General features: G+C 33.9%; 1 protein-coding gene across 1 annotated transcript in view; it reads left to right on the top strand.

Annotated features, from left to right (window-relative positions):
* Nucleotides 1-19195, top strand: part of LOC124364636 (phosphatase Herzog) — a 36787-nt gene that overhangs the window by 873 nt on the left and 16719 nt on the right. Inside the window, exon 2 of the mRNA XM_046820260.1 lies at nucleotides 14633-14671. Coding sequence (XP_046676216.1) covers nucleotides 14633-14671 — 39 coding nt within the window. The remainder of the gene's footprint in view (nucleotides 1-14632; nucleotides 14672-19195) is intronic.

Raw genomic sequence — 19195 nt, forward strand, 5'->3', positions numbered from 1 at the left:
TGATAGGCCTATAGGCTAATCAAATACCCAAACCTCATCAACACAGACTAAATTTAGCCTAGGATATTTTGAAATGTTCTGTCTCAAGCAGGCATTAGATCCTATAACAAACTCCCAGAACATATATTACATTTGAAACCAATGACAAATCATTCATAAAAAACTTAAATAAATTGTTGTTCAGGACATTCTACATAGCGGATGACTTTGTGGAACATATAATCATATAAATAACTCAATTCAAAATTTAAGACTAGGCCTAGCATTTTATAATTTTTGAACATGTAATAAGCGACCACCAATACAATCGAATTATAAGTATCGATACTATTGAATACATTTGACCTACAGACAGGTAATTCATAATTACTTAATGCCAGTTTTCGGGTAGGGTACGATTAGCTGATCCGGTTTTTATATCGAAATTGGCAAACGATATTACTTAATCATAACCATCGATACTGATTAATTATTTTGAACAATTAACTTTTAATAATCTGTATCAACAGTTGTAAATAGCCTACTTTCAAATAACACTCGTCTTGTAATATTTCAATTTTGTATAAGTAACATTTGATTATTAAAAATGGCAGTAAATTTTAGAAAACTACACGACATTGCTTTGAAAGATGATAAGACATTTTTTTCGTGACTTCAACATGTGGGACTCTACCGAAAAACATTATGTGAAATTTGTGGGAAAGAAACAACTGTAACTGTGAGAGGAGCAAATATGGTCGTCTTCAGTTTTCCTAATTTTGGTTATAATAATTTGTTTGATCGCTGTAAATATTAAATTCATATTTTAATTTAAAACCTATGATTGTTATTGAGGACTCTATATACTTTTACATCCATTGATAGTCTAAGATTTAAGATGCGAGTATTAGGTATCGATGATTACATTCTTCGATGTGAAAAACCAGGTCCGCTTATTGTATCCTACCCCAGTTTTCTTTGTATATTTTATTTTGTTTACTTAAAGAATAGGCTGGTGATACTGGCAAAAACAATGGCGATGAATATGCAGTTTTTGTCTTCAAATGTATTTCTAAACATTGAACAATGTTTTAAATGGTTAGGCCTACAAGATAATGACCTTGCTCCTTTAAATCAGAAGTGTCCAGTTTGTAGTGAGAATGAGATGAAAACTAGAATTAGGCTAAAGATGGAAATAGAATAGTGTTTCGATGCAAGAAAAGTTACTATGAACAGGACGTATCAAAAAATGCACTTAAGGAGACTTTTTAAACATTCTAAATTTGGTATTACAAATATATTGAAAATCCTGTACTATTTTAGTTGGAATTAAACAAACTATGACTTTTTAATTAGTAATTATAGTTTTGATGCATAATTCCTGCAGAAATACTATTTCAGATTGGCTAAAGTAATCGTAAGTACTTCGTTGCTCAAACATACTTTATATAAAGTTTATTTATTTTATATAATCAGAAACAAACATTTTTTACATATAAAAGTATAGCTTCAATATAATTTGATTTTAAAAGCCTAAAACTTAATTCAGTTCAAAATTATTGCTCCAGATTAATTCAAAGTAAAATCGTGTTTGGTATTTGACGATGTACGTGTGTTCATTTCACAAGGAGTCAGACACGTTTATTCTTGAAAGTTGTAAAAGTAAGTAAATGTTACATTTTGTTGTTTGTAACTTTTTATAAATATAGATAGCGTAGATAATTTTTGTTTATTTATTAACCCTTTGCACGCCAACGTACCTATATTACGGCTGTTGGCTACTCAACCGAAAATCGCCAACGGCCGTAATATAGGTACGTCACGTTTTTCGCCTGTAATTTTCTTATAGTTCATCTGATTGCTGCGAAATTTTGACTAAATGATAGTCGATTAGTTGCTTTGAAACCACAAAGTAGTTTATTCCTTAATTGACTGTTTGTTTGGTCGTATTTGAGCTTCGCAGCTGTTGGATGGTTTGATCGTGGTTTTTACGTTCGTGTTGCTGTGCGTTGTTTACGTTTGTAATTCTCTCATTACTTTTGTTGTTAGGGCATTTTTATTATGCCCCTTTTATTAGATTCATTGGTACTTTGGGATTATACTGACCACACCCAGTCATGAATCGGTATTTGACATTTAGCTTCTACTGATTAATAGATTAGCGTAGAACAATATTTCGTCGATATAAAACAGGAATTGTCTTATCGCAAACCCCTCCCCATCCTCAGACAGTTGACATTTAACTTCTACTGATTACTAGATTAGCGTAGAAAAATACTTTGTCAGTATAAAACAGGAATTGTCTTATCGCAAACCCCTCCCCATCCTCAGTCAGAGGTCAAAGTCGAGCGGTCTAGTAGGTAACGTGATTGCAGAGTCTCGGCGCCCGTTCGCTTTGTTGTACTTTCGTATTTTACCCCTACATTTCTCCAAACACAAAAATTCAACAAAAACAAACATTACCAAACAAAAACTAAACTCTTTATTGAAAAAACACACAAAACTTGTTTTTATTCTTGATCACACTTCGCCACCCAAAATGCGAGTGCCTCCGGCCGAAGTTGCTTCCGAAGCCCGCGCTGATGTCAACGAAAGAAAAACATCCCTCGAGATAGTACCTATCAGTAAAATATAATTCTAGAGGGGCTGATCAGAAATATAAATTGAATTGTAATGGAAAGGCAATTATGTACCGTGCAAAAAACGTAAATAATCATGTGATGCCGCGCGGCCTGCCGTAATCGGGATTCTCGAGAAAGATATGATAACAGCGACCACAATACCGATCACAATACCTGGAAATGCTTGTCGATTGATGGAATGTTAGTTCTGTTACTCAAATACGTCGTTTTATAACGTTTTAAGTTTATTGAAAAAAGTTTAAGCGAATCTGACCTCATTAACAATTGATAATCTTTGTAAGTTTGTAATTTTGTAATTAAAGAGTTGTTTTTTCGTTCTATAACGTTTGTTTATAATATATCTATAAATTTATATTTTTGTGTTCTTCATACTGGTGTGGTTGGTATAATCCCAAAGTACCGATTTATTTTCGTATAGTGTTAAGTATTGATTTGTAAATATAGTGTAACATTACAACGTCCATGCAACTTACAAAAACTGTGCCCGTGTCACATTTAGTGAAAAAAATCACAACTGGACTTCTATATAAGTTAGGCTTTTGAAATTTTGTAATTAGGTTAAGGAGTAGATATAGATTACTGGGGTATAACAGGAAATAAGCCTAAATGTTTTTTGAAACCATTTATTTGTGCTAAAAAATGTTTTTTTTTAAATTAAAATTTTTTTTTTTATAAATTTTTATTTTTTTCTAAGTTTAAATGACATTTATGCAACTAAAATTTACCATTTGAACAAGGGCATTTTATAAGCAAAACAATGGTAAAGAAATCATCAATATCTGTTAAAAAATAAAAAAGTTATGATACATTTAGTGAAAGCTTGCAAAACTGCTGAAAATGCCCTTGGCGTTTCTGGGTAGTACTTTTGGAAAATAGGCTGGCGTGCAAAGGGTTAATGTTTAAGATTTAAAACCAGCTAAACTACAATGTTATTTGAAATACCTATTACGTAATACGGTACGATATTTTGTTTTATGTATTTTTAGATGGTCATTAATATAGATGATTTGATAATCATGGTTTGATTGTAATTAGATTGTGTTGGTGGCCACTTATTATACTGTAGCCCATTTTATCTTCAATTAATAGGAAATCTCCCAGGTTATACTCATTTAAATTTTATTTTATTAATTTTTAATAGTAAAATATTACTAGTAAACACATGTTAGTAAACATTTTCACTATTCATTTGACATTGATAACACAACTTTAATGTTGTTAACACATTCACTGCGGATGATAAAATTACCGGCGACAGAAAATGTGGGAATTTTTGTTTGTTTTTTACTTACCCAATCCGGAGTCAGGATAGCCGAAAGCGTTGTCCAAGGTATCCCAGAAGCTTAGTTGGCCGGAACGGGTGACGTCATGTCCGTGCCGAGTCTGCTCGCCATCCGCACCGGGTGCCGGTCCCTGTGTTGTATGTGCTCGCAGCGCACTAGGTTTCGGCACAAACATTCGCGAATTACACATATATAGTATATGAGTGACACATAGATAGTACATCAATTACACGTATTGGGGTGGGGTGGCCCACTGGGGGTGGGGGACGCCGCCTTCACCGTCCCTAGAACTGTTCGAACTTGACTCATTGTCATCAGATGAAACATGCAGATGATAATGTTATCGTCAATAACATTATCGTCTTCCTCCGTTATGAGTACATACACTTACACAGTCAACAGATAATCTACTCACACAATATCCCAAAGCATACACAACAAACGAAAATGGTGAACCGGCGAAGAATCGCACCAATTGACTCACTGAACCAGGCACACCTTGCTGTGAGTGTTACAGCCTTCCCGGGCAACTGCTCAGCTCACACTGAGGCAATATGAAAGCAGCTGCTGTATGCCGAGCTCGCTCGTCCACCGCCCGGTGCGCCATTTTCGCATGACGAGCATGCTCGTCACCCGCAGTGAATGTGTTAAATATCAACAAAGTGTTTCTTTGTTATTGGTTACGTTTATTAATGTAAATTATTGTAGGTGGTGGAAATTGTTTTCCAGTACAATATGAGATTTATTTGATAAACTAGGCCTTAAATAGTTGAAATGGATATGATAGATTATTATGTAATTTAGTATACATAAAATTGTACATAAATAGACTTTGATATTAATTATATTTATAAAGAAATTTATAAAGTTATGAAATGTAGAAAATTATAAAGAAAGCCTCTTTTGTTCCGGTATATCCGATGTTATGCCGCGACTTAAACGCTATATATTAGGTATGGTTAGAAAGATCACATTCCAAACTTTGATTTGATGTAGTATTTAGATACACTGGCACTAGCGGAACCCTTACAAACAGTTCATTCATGTACTGTACTACCTACTGGACCAAGTGGAGATCTTCCTCACTGGATTGCTCATTTACCAGGCCGTAGTGAAAGACTTTGTGCAGTGTGTGGACACCAAAAAAGGGGGCAAAAGTAACTTCTGGTACCCAGCTTCTAATTTCGGGGTTCATTTCCCTTGTACTTGGAACATTACTTGTAGGCCTCTCAAACCAGGAAGAAAGAGGAAGAATGAGGTAGGCTCTGATACTGACTAAAATGCAGTAAAAAACGTGTACATAAAAGTTTTGATTAGCAATTAATTGTGAAATATATATAAACTATATATATTTTTGTTCAGAATTAAATTTTAGACAAAATGGCTATTTAGGATTTGTGTTAAAAAATTAATTTTAGTAACATTTACTTAGCCTAACATAAAACAAAAAAAAATGAATTTTTATTTTTGGAATTCAATCCATTGGTTTTTTTACACCTAACCGAGGTAAGTGTTTCATATTATTACCATTCTATTCTGTGTGTTATGTAGTTTAACTTGATATATGATTTGTCATACTCAAATATAATTTACAGTATTTTATATAAATTTCCTTTTGCGAACATACAAAATCAGTAAAAATGTCCCGCCACTTGGAGAAAAAAGTAGGGGAGAGCGGGGCTATACCGTACACTGAGGCTAAACCGTATACCCAGATTTTGCGTCTTCATTTCAAGATAGACATGTCTAACAATTGCTACACCCTAGCGGCAGGCAGCGCAAGTTTGCACAGGACTGAATTTGTTTGCTATACGTGATAACAAAACTGTGCCGTTGAAAAAACGTGTTTTTACTGTTTTTCTTATAGTTTTGGAGCATTACAAAATAAGAGATAGGTGAAGAACCTTATCTAATATTCTAGTAGCTGTAGGATCATAAGAAACTACTTCTCTCAAGATTTCTTTTAATATTTAACGATGATTGGTTAATTGTCGGAATTTGAGGTTAGGTTACTAACATTAATCGCGGTACAAGATGGGGCTAAACCGTACACCTCTGTACGATTTAGGCCCGTAACTGTACGACTTAGCCCCTAACGGGTTGTTATGGCAATATTAATAGATTGTAGTTTATGGAGAAAATTAACAAATTTTATAGTTTTGTATTCATCTCTATTCTCTGCAGAGTGCAAGTGCAACAGTGCGTTTGCCTACTCCACCTCAATCAAATGCAGTATCATTTAAATCTCACAATATATGTACAATAAAGAAAGTATCTTCGAGACAACAACACTCAGTAATCTTTACTAAGTCCCCAAATAAATCACAACTGGAAGAGTCTGCAAAAATAAAAGAACCTAAGAAAACAATTCAACAACTGCAAGGAAAAATAAAAGCTAAAGTGAAAGAGCAGAAAAAATCGAAACAAAGCAATACTAAACCTAAGACTTCGGCCTACTTCCAAGAAAACAGAATCTGGGAAATATAAAAGCAGAAGGAAAATTAAATTTGAGGACTCGTCATCAGATGACAATCTTCCTGACATCAAAGATATTTGCCAAGACGATGAGTTAGATGACGAGGACCCAAAAATGTCATTTATTGAAAAAGAATCCTTAAGACAAGCTTCCGGTTTAAAGTATGTTTGCATGTTGTGTGGAGACTTTGGCAAGGACAACGAGCTCTGGGTAAGGTGCTGCTCATGTGCAGGGTGGATCCATGCGGCTTGAAGAGCTTCGGATTCTGCTGCCAACTTTATTTGTGATTTATGTGCCTCGCCTAATGTGTAAAATCATGTCTATTCTCTTTTAGGTTTTTGATACAACTTATTCCCTTTTATATGAAATAATAATAATAATATAATAAAGTCTTTTGTACAATATTTTATTGCACTAATATTATTACCACCCTAAACTGATGCTATTCAACTGTACGGTATAGCCCCACCTACTGTACGAAATAGCCCCGACTCCCGGGGCTATTTCGTACAATTACACTTTTTTTTCACTTCTAATTTTAAAATATAAAGAGTGAAGTAATTTCAAAACTGTTGTGTGCTTTTAGAACCCAATAAACCAAATTATATGTTGTTTATATTATTATAATTTCTATTTAATTAATAGCTGTGTAATAAAAATTCTCCCTTAAGTGTACGGTATAGCCCCGCTCTCCTCTACTGCCACTCGTAGGGTTCAAATTCTCTTAAGTTTTGCAGGTATGTAGTCTGAACTTTGTTATTCTCAAACATACATTATGGTTCCAGGATGGCACATATAACACGTGAATGTACACAATGGGTGAAGTGAATAAAAAAGTAGTATTTACTTGAAGTAAATACTTCGAAGTAGTAGCATTTTCTCAGAACGATGTGAATAATAATAATATACTTCTACTGGGTAGTAAGTACTTCGGGCCGTCCGGATTTGGTGAAGCATTTACTACCGTAGTATTTTACTACCCTATAGCACTTACTTCACTTTTATTTTCCTTCTCTTATCGATAACCCCTCACCGCATGTTGGTGAACAAAACTCAACGTTCCTAACGGAGTCCTGTTTATCTGGGACATCCATGTACCGGCTCGTCGGTGCATGACTCACTTGTCTGCTGTCTGTCAGTCACTTACCATTCTGGGTACTGACTATGTCGTCAAGTGATGAGGCCGGTTGACTGTGCTGAAGTTGAGCGGGATGTTGTTAACAGAACACTTTTTGTGCGACTATTGAGTGAAAATTCAGTTGTCGTAGAAAAGTCTAAAGTGCCAAGTGTCATGTGTGCTAAGAAGAAAGCTTGGATAATCATATGTTCAGAATATTCTAAAGCCACCGGGAAAATAGTTACTCCGGCGCAACTCTCAAAAATGCTGAACAACATGAAAACAAAAATAAAGAAAAAAACAGATAGAACAGCAACTGGAAACAAAAAAATTAAACTTAAAGACTGGGAGAAAGAGTTCTTACTGCTCCTTACACAAGAAGAAAATCCTGTTTTTAAAAAGGTGCCGGGAGCTGCTTCAGTAGGAATTTTGTGAAGGTGAATCTGCTAAAAACACAACCTCATCTAAACAGAAGGGAGCTGATAACATGGAAGTAGAACACCAGCCAAGTTGTTCAGTGATTACATCAAAGCAGCCTGTGGTAGCTGTGAGAAAAGGAGCGAAAAAGGCTGTCAATGCTAGAAACGGACGAAACAAGAGATATGTCCACTCTGCAATTACAGCGTGCAGTGTTGCTGCAACAAATGGAACTCCAAAAAATCCAGATAGAAAAAGAAAGAATATTGCTAAAACAATTTGAAGAAGACTGTCAAATGATGCTTCAACTGACACGGAAGACTTATTTTCTTTGTTTGATTAATAAATAATTTGTTTGTAAGTTCCAAATCCTATCCCCCCATATAAAAAGAAAATAAATAAATAAAAAATAATAAAATTAAAAAACAAAAAAAATTATATAAAAAAAATAATAATTAAAACAAAAAAACTATAAAAATCAATGTGTGCCTGCGATCGTCCGATTAAACAAGACATTTAGAAAACTGGAATCTTTTAGTTAATTTACCTGCAGAAGAGAACAAATTCCAGTTCTGGAAACGTCGTGTTTAATTTGTAACACTTAACGATGACAAATGTCCAGAATTTCCTTTTATTCCTTTCAGATCAACCATCGTCAACAATTAACTTTAAACATAGAATTAACCTGTAAATAGAACCTGATGTCTATGATGTCTAGATGTTTGACAATAAAACGTGACAAAAATACAGCCCACATTTTAATGTTTTAAGTTTTTTACACCTGAAAAAGAGGATGATTTCCATTCCTCGAAACGTAGTGTTATCATTATTATTGTAACATTTAAAGATGGCAAATGTCCGCAATCCTGTTATTCCTTCAAATCATCCATCGTCAATAACAAACTTTAAACAAAGAATACATACATATATCTTTTTAATTATTTAATTTTTTAATTTTTTTTATAATACTTTAGAACAACATACATTTAACATAAGAGTACATCAATAATGCAAAATATTAACTTCAGATTTCATAAATATGCTCGATAAAATTAAAGTTAAGTATGAAATAATAACAGACGCCTAAACAAGCCTTAAAATCAACTAAAAACAACCATCAATTACATTAATATATACATTTTGCAGCATAAAAAATGTCAAGTATTATTTAAAACAGAATTTGGATAATCTCTTGACGCTTTTCAACACCTCGGAGTTTTTGTTACAGCATTTTCTATTTGTTCTTCCGCAGCTAACTCTTCTTGTTCTTCTTCAAGGGCAGGATTTTCTTCAAGCTGATAGTCAAAGTTATCATTCAAATGTTTACTTATGTTATGTAGAACTGCACAGCTTACAATGAGTTTGGGAATTTTTCCAGAGAAATCCTCACACAGTTTGCTATTATAGGAAACCTTTTTTTAACTTGACCGAAAACTCTTTCCAACAATAACTCTTTCTTGAGCGTGCAGCCGATTAAATAGTATTTCGTCTTGATTGCGGGGAGGTTTGAAGGGAGTAATAAGCCAAGGTGAAATGCCATACCCCGAGTCTCCCAATAGACAAGCAGCCCCATCATATCTGGCTATAACCTCTCTTACCTGGCTATTTCTCCAAATTCTCGAGTCGTGAACACTACCCGGCCATTCTGCACAGATGCTGGTGAATTGTTCGGATCCGCATCACAAGTTGCCTGCACGTTTATACTAGGGTATCCTTTCCCGGCACACATATTCATCACCAAACAATCTAGGTTTCAGAATTTTCAATCTGTGTACAGTCAAGTGCACCAATAACCGAAGGCAGCCTAAAACGGGTCTGCCACAAGAGTTGAGCATCATTTATTTTTCTCACTGAATTCGGAAATTTAATCCAATGATGTGCTCGGTCAGTAATACAGTCCATAACATAGTGAAAGGTTTTACAAACCCGTTGAGCGATCGACTCCGACATCTTCAGCCACTCCAATTTGAAATCCTGGATCAGCCACAGCACGTAAAAAAATTTCCATTTTCCCCCTTGGTGTCAAAGCCCCTCCTCTTGTCTCATCACTTTCAGGCAGAAATTCAGCGGTCAAAAAATTAATGCTTTCATCCTCAAACCGTAAAAGTTGTTTGTCACTGACGTGCCGACGCTCACGATATAACTTACGTTCACGAACGTGCATGAACATCGCCATGATGCCGACTGAACTAAAACGAAGTCTGACCTACACCAGACTCCACAAAAAACGAAGCAGTTACTACAGCAAGGTAGTAGTTGCTAGGTTTTATTCACATGAATCTGGAGCAAATACTACGGGGTCCGGAAATATGAAGCAAGTACTACCCTTTGGTAGCGCTTTCTTTTTTATTCACTTGATATGAAGTAATTACTTCAAAATCAGTGTAACGAAGCAAGTACTACTTTTTATTCACTTCACCAAATATATACAAAATAGTGACATATAATATATTCGGTTTTGTGCACTGAGGAAATTTCTATTGATCTACCAATGAGTTCATAATCATTGATGTTCACATAGACGGTTAGAAGTTTTTAGTTTATTACTAAAATACAAAATGGCTCTAGGGTGACAAATATATTACGTGAAAGTACTCAGCATACTGTACATATTGATGTATAATACATGTGATTTTTATGTGCTGAGAAGTTTTTTATTTGGCTACCAATGAGTTTGAATTATTCAAGTTTTGCAGGTATACTGTCAGAACTTAACATGTCTTTTCTATCCATTCTGTTAGTATTAGTCTAATTTAAAGAGTACTCACGACACTAACTTTTATATTGAATATGAAGAAAAACATCACTGAGTATCACCTGAAAAGAGACTTTAAATTAACTAAACCAAAAAATGAAACCAATCACGAAGATTCTCAGAGAGATGTCCATTGAAGTTATGCAATCGGGGAATAACACCAAAATAACAAAGGAAAAACTATGATTAAACTTCCATATGTAGAGAGAAGGTGTGAATAAAATTCACCATGGAGGTTGAAAAATTCTTGAACTACCCTCTGAAAACGTTTAGTAGACTTACAGTGTTCTCTCCATTCAAATACCCCATGAAAACATTAGTAGACTTACAGTGTTCTCTCCATTCAAGTACTCCCTGAAAAAATGAGTAAACTTACAGTGTTCTCTCCATTCAAATACCCCCTGAAAACATTAGTAGACTTACAGTGTTTCTGCCATTCAAATACACTCTAAAAGGTTAGTAGACCTACAGTGTTCTCTCCATTCAAGTACCTCCTGAAAACATTAGTGAACTTACAGTATTCAAACACTCTTGATTCCATTTATAATGTAAATTGGGGCATATCTGTAAAACAGAGATTCAAATTGTACTACAATGTTTATTGGGTAAAAATGTTTTAATTTATTGATTTATTTCTTACATACAAACTTGCAGTAATCATTTTTTAATCTTTTGAATGCTTTTTGTACTCTTGTATGTGGTAACTATGTGGTAGGCAGCAATTAAATTTTATTGAAATGAAATTTGTTTTATGATAAAACAAGCTTTGTCTTTTGTTAGTATTATTGATTAATGGTTATTACTGTTTTGATTGCCTATATGCCTCTAAGTATGCCTAGGTAGGAGTCAGTATAGCCAACTTGATTTGCTCAAGAGTGCAGGGCTACATCTGTTGTGTTAAAATTGTCTTTAGAAAGCTTACTTATGATTTATTAGAAAGTTTAGCTGTAGTTGACACCTTTCACTTCTCCACCTCAATACACATCGTAGATAGATAAGTCCATATTCTCTTGCTAAGTTGCTCTCATGTAATTGCTGGCACTGTTTAACCCTATAACTGGTGGCCCCCTAACCCTCTTAAGTGCTGACTATAGTCACATGCAGTACTGCACGGTTTTAGGAGTTTTGCAAACATATGTTGAAAGTAAATAATAAGTACATACAAATTAACAAAGTGCTGCATATTTTATTTATTTTAAGCAAAAGCTATAGAATAATAAAATAATAACAATTAAAATTGTGTAATAAAAAGATGTTAACTTCTTTTTTTACAGAAAAATATATTTTTTGTTTATTTTTTCACATTTGGCACAGCATAGCACTTAACTAAACTCACTCTAATAAAAATCCAAAATAAAGACACATTTGTTACAAATAAAAAATATATACAACTTGTACATTTAATTTTATAAAGAAGCACATGAATAAAGAATGTATGGCCTGTGCTCACTGAACAACACTAAATTTCTGTAAAAGTAAATGTGTGATATGTGCCTGCTAAAAACCCCGAAATGTCTGGCAAAATCTGTAAAAGTAAATGTGTGGTATGTGCCTGCTAAAAACTCCGAAATGTGTGGCAAAATCTGTAAAAGTCAATGTGTGACCTGTGCCCGCTGAAAAACCTGAAATGTCTGGCAAAGTCTGTAAAAGTAAATGTGTGGTATGTGCCTGCTAAAAACTCCGAAATGTCTGGCAAAATCTGTAAAACTCAATGTGTGGCCTGTGCCCGCTGAAAAACCTCAAATGTCTGGCAAAGTCTGTAAAAGTAAATGTGTGGTATGTGCCTGCTAAAAACTCCGAAATGTGTGGCAAAATCTGTAAAAGTCAATGTGTGGCCTGTGCCAGCTGAAAAACCTGAATTGTCTGGCAAAATCTGTAAAAGTCAATGTGTGGCCTGTGCCCGCTGAAAAACCTGAAATGTCTGGCAAAGTCTGTAAAAGTAAATGTGTGGTATGTGCCCGCTGAAAAACCTGAAATGTCTGGCAAAGTCTGTAAAAGTAAATGTGTGGTATGTGCCCGCTGAAAAACCTGAAATGTCTGGCAAAGCCTGTAAAAGTAAATGTGTGGTATGTGCCTGATGAAAAACCCTAAATGTTTGGCAAAGTCTGCAAAAGTCAATGTGTGATGTGTGCCCGATGAAAAACCCTAAAAGTCTGGCAAAGTCCATTAAATTAAACATTTGGTCTGTGCTCACTGAAAACCGCTAAATATGTTGCAACATTTGTTAAAATATATTTGGTCTGTGTTCGTTGAAAACCCCTAAATGTCCAGCAAAGTCAGACAATTATTTTAACAGTTAAAAGTTTCTAATGCCCAAAAAGTCCTTGTTGGTATTTTACATATTTCCGACCTGTATTATTATTTTAAAAAGCAAAAAAATGTAAATAAAACATAAGAGGAAAGTTAAAACTACTTTTGTCATCAACTACAAAATAACTCGCAAAGAGTGAATCACTTAGGCAAGAACGATTCCAGCTAATGCTATAAATATGTTGATTATAATATTGATATAAGACTGATTTTAAGAGGTTCTAAAACTTTTCAAGCAATTGACAAAAGTAAACAGCTCAGTGAATATAAATGTGTTTAATGAATGTATAATTTTATTTCTTCAATTTATACACTCAAAATCCCCAAAAAACAGAAAATAAAATGTACTACTAGTAATTTGTTTGAATGATAATTTGTGTATGCTGAATGCTAAATTACATTTTTAAGAACCAATTAAAAAATAACTCAAGATAAACAAGAAAACAATGGCATTGTCCCAAACAGTTGAAAAAACATTGAATTTGGCCTGCGAGCCTTCATGCGTACAGTGGTGTAAGTACGTAGGGTACATATCCAGGCAAATAATCTTAGTCCATAAAATACCTGAGTATTACATTCAGTTTTATCAGATTGTTCCTTTTAACCGAAATTTTGTAAAAAAAGACTGTTAAATATATGAAAATGTTATTGGCCTGCAATAAAGTTGTAAGTTGTTTGTAAGTGTGAGTGTTTTAATGACTTTTTAATGACTTTAGATAGATAGATAATTTGTTTGCAATAAAATAACAATAAGTACTTGCAGAAGGTACGTTATTATAGTTTCATATTAATTTATTATTATAGTTTATGAAAATAAAAGCATTGCTGGAGATTGAGTTGGACATCAACTTAGTGGATATTTAGACCCAATCAAAAAATTTAATTAATCTCGTTAATTAATCAGTTACATACATGATAAGCATTAGTTTAAAGAAGACAGTTCAGAACACAATAAAATCCAGTTGCATAGAGCAAACTGAGGTATGTAATCTGCAAGTATACAACAGTGTTATTCACTGTGAGACTTTATATTAGTATTATATTGTCATAAGTAAGTGATTAGCAGATATCCTTAGCTTTGCACACATTTTCCTGCTGAATAACAAACAGGCAAATCATAGACACAGCTTTTTCAAATTGCAAATCAAAGACTCATGAGAAGTGATGGTCACTGGCAGATATTCCACCCTTCTTTAAAAAAAATTGTCATATCATACATACATATATATGATAATAATGTATTGCTCTTTTAGCAAGTACTGACTGAATAGGGCCTGGTTTAAAAAGAGTTACAAGGCCAAGTATTTTTTTAAAATTTTCATTAAATTTTGTTTAATCAGTGTGTCCCAAGTTATAATTCCCAATAGCATTTATTCAGTGGGACATAACCCACTCTCACAAAAGTAAAAAAAAAAATATTTTTAGAAAACCACCACTTTTGTAAAATTAAGTATTGTAAAGTAATTTTTTTTGGCCCAGTTTTGGAGTACTTCCTTTACAAAATGTCAAGGTTTATGATAAAGTGAAATTATTTATACCGTGCCTGATGCCTACTATATCAGCTTAACCATAAATTCATTCATTTCATTCATTTCATTTCATTTCATTAGATTAAATGCTTGTATTCATTTAACAGTAGATTTCTTTTTTCAGGTCATATACCTAGAGTCGACAATGATGTCTGTGTCCCAGGTGAGTTCAGACCACACAATCTTACGTACTGTGTATTACAATTCCTATTAGTTAAATCTTGATAGCAATAGTACCTCCTCTATCTACCTAAGAGATAAGTATTATCAAGGATTTGTGCTCTTCTGTGACCTATGTGCTTGAAATGTTGAACATTTTCATTCATAATTTACCAGTTCTCAAATAGTTTTTGTATCTCATTCACTTTTTAGGTTTTTTTAATTACAAATTTGAGTCTAAAAACCAAAAAAACTATAACATGTGTTGTTTTTCCAATATGTAAAACAATTCTTAAAGGTTTTTTGTTCAAGAAAGTGTTTGAGACAATCCCTTAACATTTTTAATACACTAAAATGTTAGTCAGTAGTAAAACCATGGATCATGTCACTGACCGCCCGGTCCATATTCTACTTTATTACGGATGACAATTGTAGTCTTACCAGTAAAACAATGGATGTCACTGACCGCCCGGTCCATATCCTGCTTTATTATGGATGACAATTGTAGACTTAGCAGCAAAACAATGGACGTCACTGACCGCCCGGTCCATATCCTGCTTTATTACGAATGACAATTAGTCTTAGCAACAAAACAATGGACGTCACTGACCGCCCGGTCCATATCCTGCTTTATTACGAATGACAATTAGTCTTAGCAGCAAAACAATGGATGTCACTGACCGCCCGGTCTATATCGTGTTTTATTACGGATGACGATTGTAGGTATATAGGACTTTCTTGTTGTCAAAGCTTAATAGTGTCTAGGTCTTGGTATAGAGATGTGTTCATCCCTCTCTGTAAAACCTGATTCGTCACTTCCCAATTTTAGACAAGACACATTGTACAGTACTAGATTAATTCAGACATGGTATCTTATCAGAAGGTAGCCCCAACCCTACCTGATACAAGCGGTTAGCAATTTAGTTCATGTTGTAGATGGAGTTTATATTGGTACTGATAACTTACTTACATTAAAACATAAAACCAATATTTAATACTTTTATTATTTTGTGAGGCCTTTCGATATCAAGGATATCTTCTTCAGACTTTTGTGATGTGTCTGAAGAAAATATCCTTGATATCGAAAGGCCTCACAAAATAATAAAAGTATTAAATATTGGTTTTATGTTTTAATGTAAGTAAGTAAATTTAGTTCATGTTTATTCTTTTGGATCATTAAAGGCAATGTAAGATTTATATACATAGTTCATCAGATCCAAATATTTGGTAATATTAGATGACCATAGTTCTCTACTTTGGTGTCGTGGTCTTATTTAACCCTTTTGATCCCAACGTCAGAATTTTCGGACGTTTTAAAAAATCACGTTCGATCCCAACGTCCGATTTTCCAGACGTTCACAAAAATGTTTTTTTTAATACAATATAATCGGTTGAATACTTCTTATGTTATATTAAACCATTTGTAATGAACACCTTTACAAAGTTATAGTATGTAAAGGAACTTTTAGTTCAATTTGGCAACGATGTTTTCGTTCAAACTAGAATGCTGTGGCTGCTCGGTGCCATGTGCTGTCTGCTCTCATTGTCGTCAGTCGTGAGTGTATCGTCTGTTTGTTATGAGCTGTAGTTAACCTTATTGTTTGGAAGTTTATTGGTTACGTTATTTACAATGAGTTTATGATTCTTTGTAGTTATTTACAATGAAACGGGCAAATTCACCTCTTAGTGACAATACGATTAGTCGAGTGATAAATGAAGAAGAAAACTTTTCTAGTGATGAGAGTTTCTTGAATAATTTTGGCAGTGGAGTTGACAGTAGTTCCTCTCAAGTGGATGACACGGATAATGATCCCACATATGATCCAGATCAACCAGGACCATCATCAAACATTCTTCCAATTGTAAGTAGGCCTAGGATTTTATCGGAAAGTGAATCTGAGAGTAGTATTGATGGTGAAAATGTAAGGAGTAGGCTTACTACTATACATCAGCAACCTAGACAACCTTCTAGGCCTAGGCCTAGACATACTAATGGTAATTCAACTGATGATTCCAGTGGAGAAAATAATGAAGAATGGATTGATGTTACTGCAGAAAATGATCCAGGTTATTCATTTTTAGAATTGCCCGGCTTGAAACATTGTCCTCCCATGAATACACCATCAATTGCTTACTTTAGGCTGTTTTTCACAGTTACATTGATGGAAATGTTTGTAAAATATACAAATATGTACGCTGAAGAAGTTGTCAGAAAGTACAATTCTAATTTGGGGCCGAATAATAGTTTGAGAACATGGGTCAAAGTTACAACTGCAGAAATTCAGGCTTTTATTTGTATCCTAATAAATATGGGTCTAAATCACAAACCTACCAATGCAAGTTACTGGTGGAAATCTAACAGTCAGAATTGTAGTTGGTTCGGGAGAATGATGAGTAGGAATAGATTTCAAAAAATTTTGGCATATTTCCATATGGTTGATACACGGAAGCTTCCTAAACCTAAGGAGCCAAATTATGACCCTTGTGCCCGTGTGCAACCCCTAATAGATCATATGAATAGGATATCTAAGCACCATTATAGTCCCAATATGTGCCTTTCTATTGATGAAAGTATTATACCGACTAAATGCCAAAACCCCTTGATGCAGTATCTCCCTAAAAAGCACTATAGATTTGGAATCAAGTTGTGGGTACTGTGTGATGCAGTAACCCACTACTGTGTGCATTTTTTTGTCTATAAAGGAGCAAAAAATACCGATAGAAAACATGTAAGGGAAACAGGCCTGGCCTACAATGTAGTTATGAAACTTCTTGATGTAGCTGGATGTTTATACAAAGGTTTTCATATATTTGTTGATAATTTTTTTACTTCTGTTAGATTGGCCAAAGCTTTGTACACTAAGTGTACCCATTTGACTGGAACAATTAGAATGAACAGGAAGGGTGTGCCTCAAGAAATAAAAACAAATTACACAATTGGGGAAAGAAAATACAAAAGGAAAAATTCAATGCTGTTACTTGGTTTTAGACAAAGGAAAACACACAAAAAACCTGTAATGTTGTTATCAACTGTGTATAAAGCTGGAGAATAACAAAAATCAAAAAAACGAGGAAATAAAATATACATTACTACTAAACCTAAAATAATAAGAGAGTACAATAACTTTATGGGCGGTGTGGATGGCCATGACCAAATGTTACACCAATACATGGGTGATCGCAGGTCGGCCAAATTTTGGAAAAAATTAACTTTCAATTTGTTATCCAGGATGATTTTGAATTCATATCTTTTGTATAAACAAAATACCACCAATCCTATGACTAGACTAAAATTTTTAGTGACTCTAGTTGACAGTTTATCTGCTGAATGGTTTGATTTCAAAGAACAGAGACACCCGATTCCAGACACCGATGTCAGTGATGATGAAAATCAAGGTGGAGGCGATGCTGGAATACTACCCCGTTTTTTTGAAAAACTTCCTAATAAAAAGGAAAGAAATTGCTGTGTTTGCAGTGCAGCCAGCACCAGACTGGGTGGCAAGAGGAAGAAATCGAGCTACATTTGTAAAAAATGTAAAAAAGGACTACACACAAAGTGTTTTCCACTGCACAAGTGTTAGTGAACACACCAGAAAAACATTTTTTGTAACAATAAGATCATCATAAAAGCAATTGATGAAAGCTAAAATATAACTATTCATGTTCTTTTGTTATAATTTGTAACTTAGCAAGTGACAATACTTAATTTTATCTGTACATACATTTTTCATGTGTTTTTTCGAAATGTTGTGCCTGTGGAACTAAATGTGCATTATTTAGTTGTAAACCTGTATCTCAGTTATTTGTGAATATAACTAAGTCAAAATTTAGAATACAACTCATGTTTATATGTACAAGGACATAATGCTTTCATTTTTGAGCAGAAATTTCATTTTATGCCTTCTATATCAAATGGAAACAGAAAATTTTGAAAAAACATTTTTTGGTATCATTTTTTTTTTCAAAAAATTGTGTGTGCATTTTTATTATAATTCTAGGTGGGCTTATGTTGTAGTAGAGTCTTAGAGAAGTATATTAAAAAAAGAATCAATAAAATCCATTGATTAATAAAAAGTTTGTGTAACTTTTGCCGAAGCACTACATTTTCAATAAATCTTGGCCGGGACTGGGGCAGATACCCGAGCGCCAGACGCCGGGACGTGGGCAGACGCCCATGCGAAAACTCCCGGGATCAAAAGGGTTAACAATATGTACAACTTTCAAATTATACTACTACTCAGTCTGTATAATGTTGTAATTATTTAAGATGAAAAACATACAAGATCATAATATACATAAAATACATGTCCCATTACATTGAAGACCAAAACTGATTCAGTCGTACTACTCAGGTAATTTTATCCTGTTGTGATGATACTGTGTAATTCATATCTTCAATCCTCTCTTATGGATAAAAAAAATAATTTTAGGCACAATTTGATTGAATATCAAAGTTATGTGTAAAAATATACACTTACACTTGTCAAGTAAATTTACATTATGTCATATATCTATCTTTTTCAAACAT

Source organism: Homalodisca vitripennis, chromosome 6 (genome assembly GCF_021130785.1).
Source record: "Homalodisca vitripennis isolate AUS2020 chromosome 6, UT_GWSS_2.1, whole genome shotgun sequence".
Lineage (NCBI taxonomy): Eukaryota > Metazoa > Arthropoda > Insecta > Hemiptera > Cicadellidae > Homalodisca > Homalodisca vitripennis.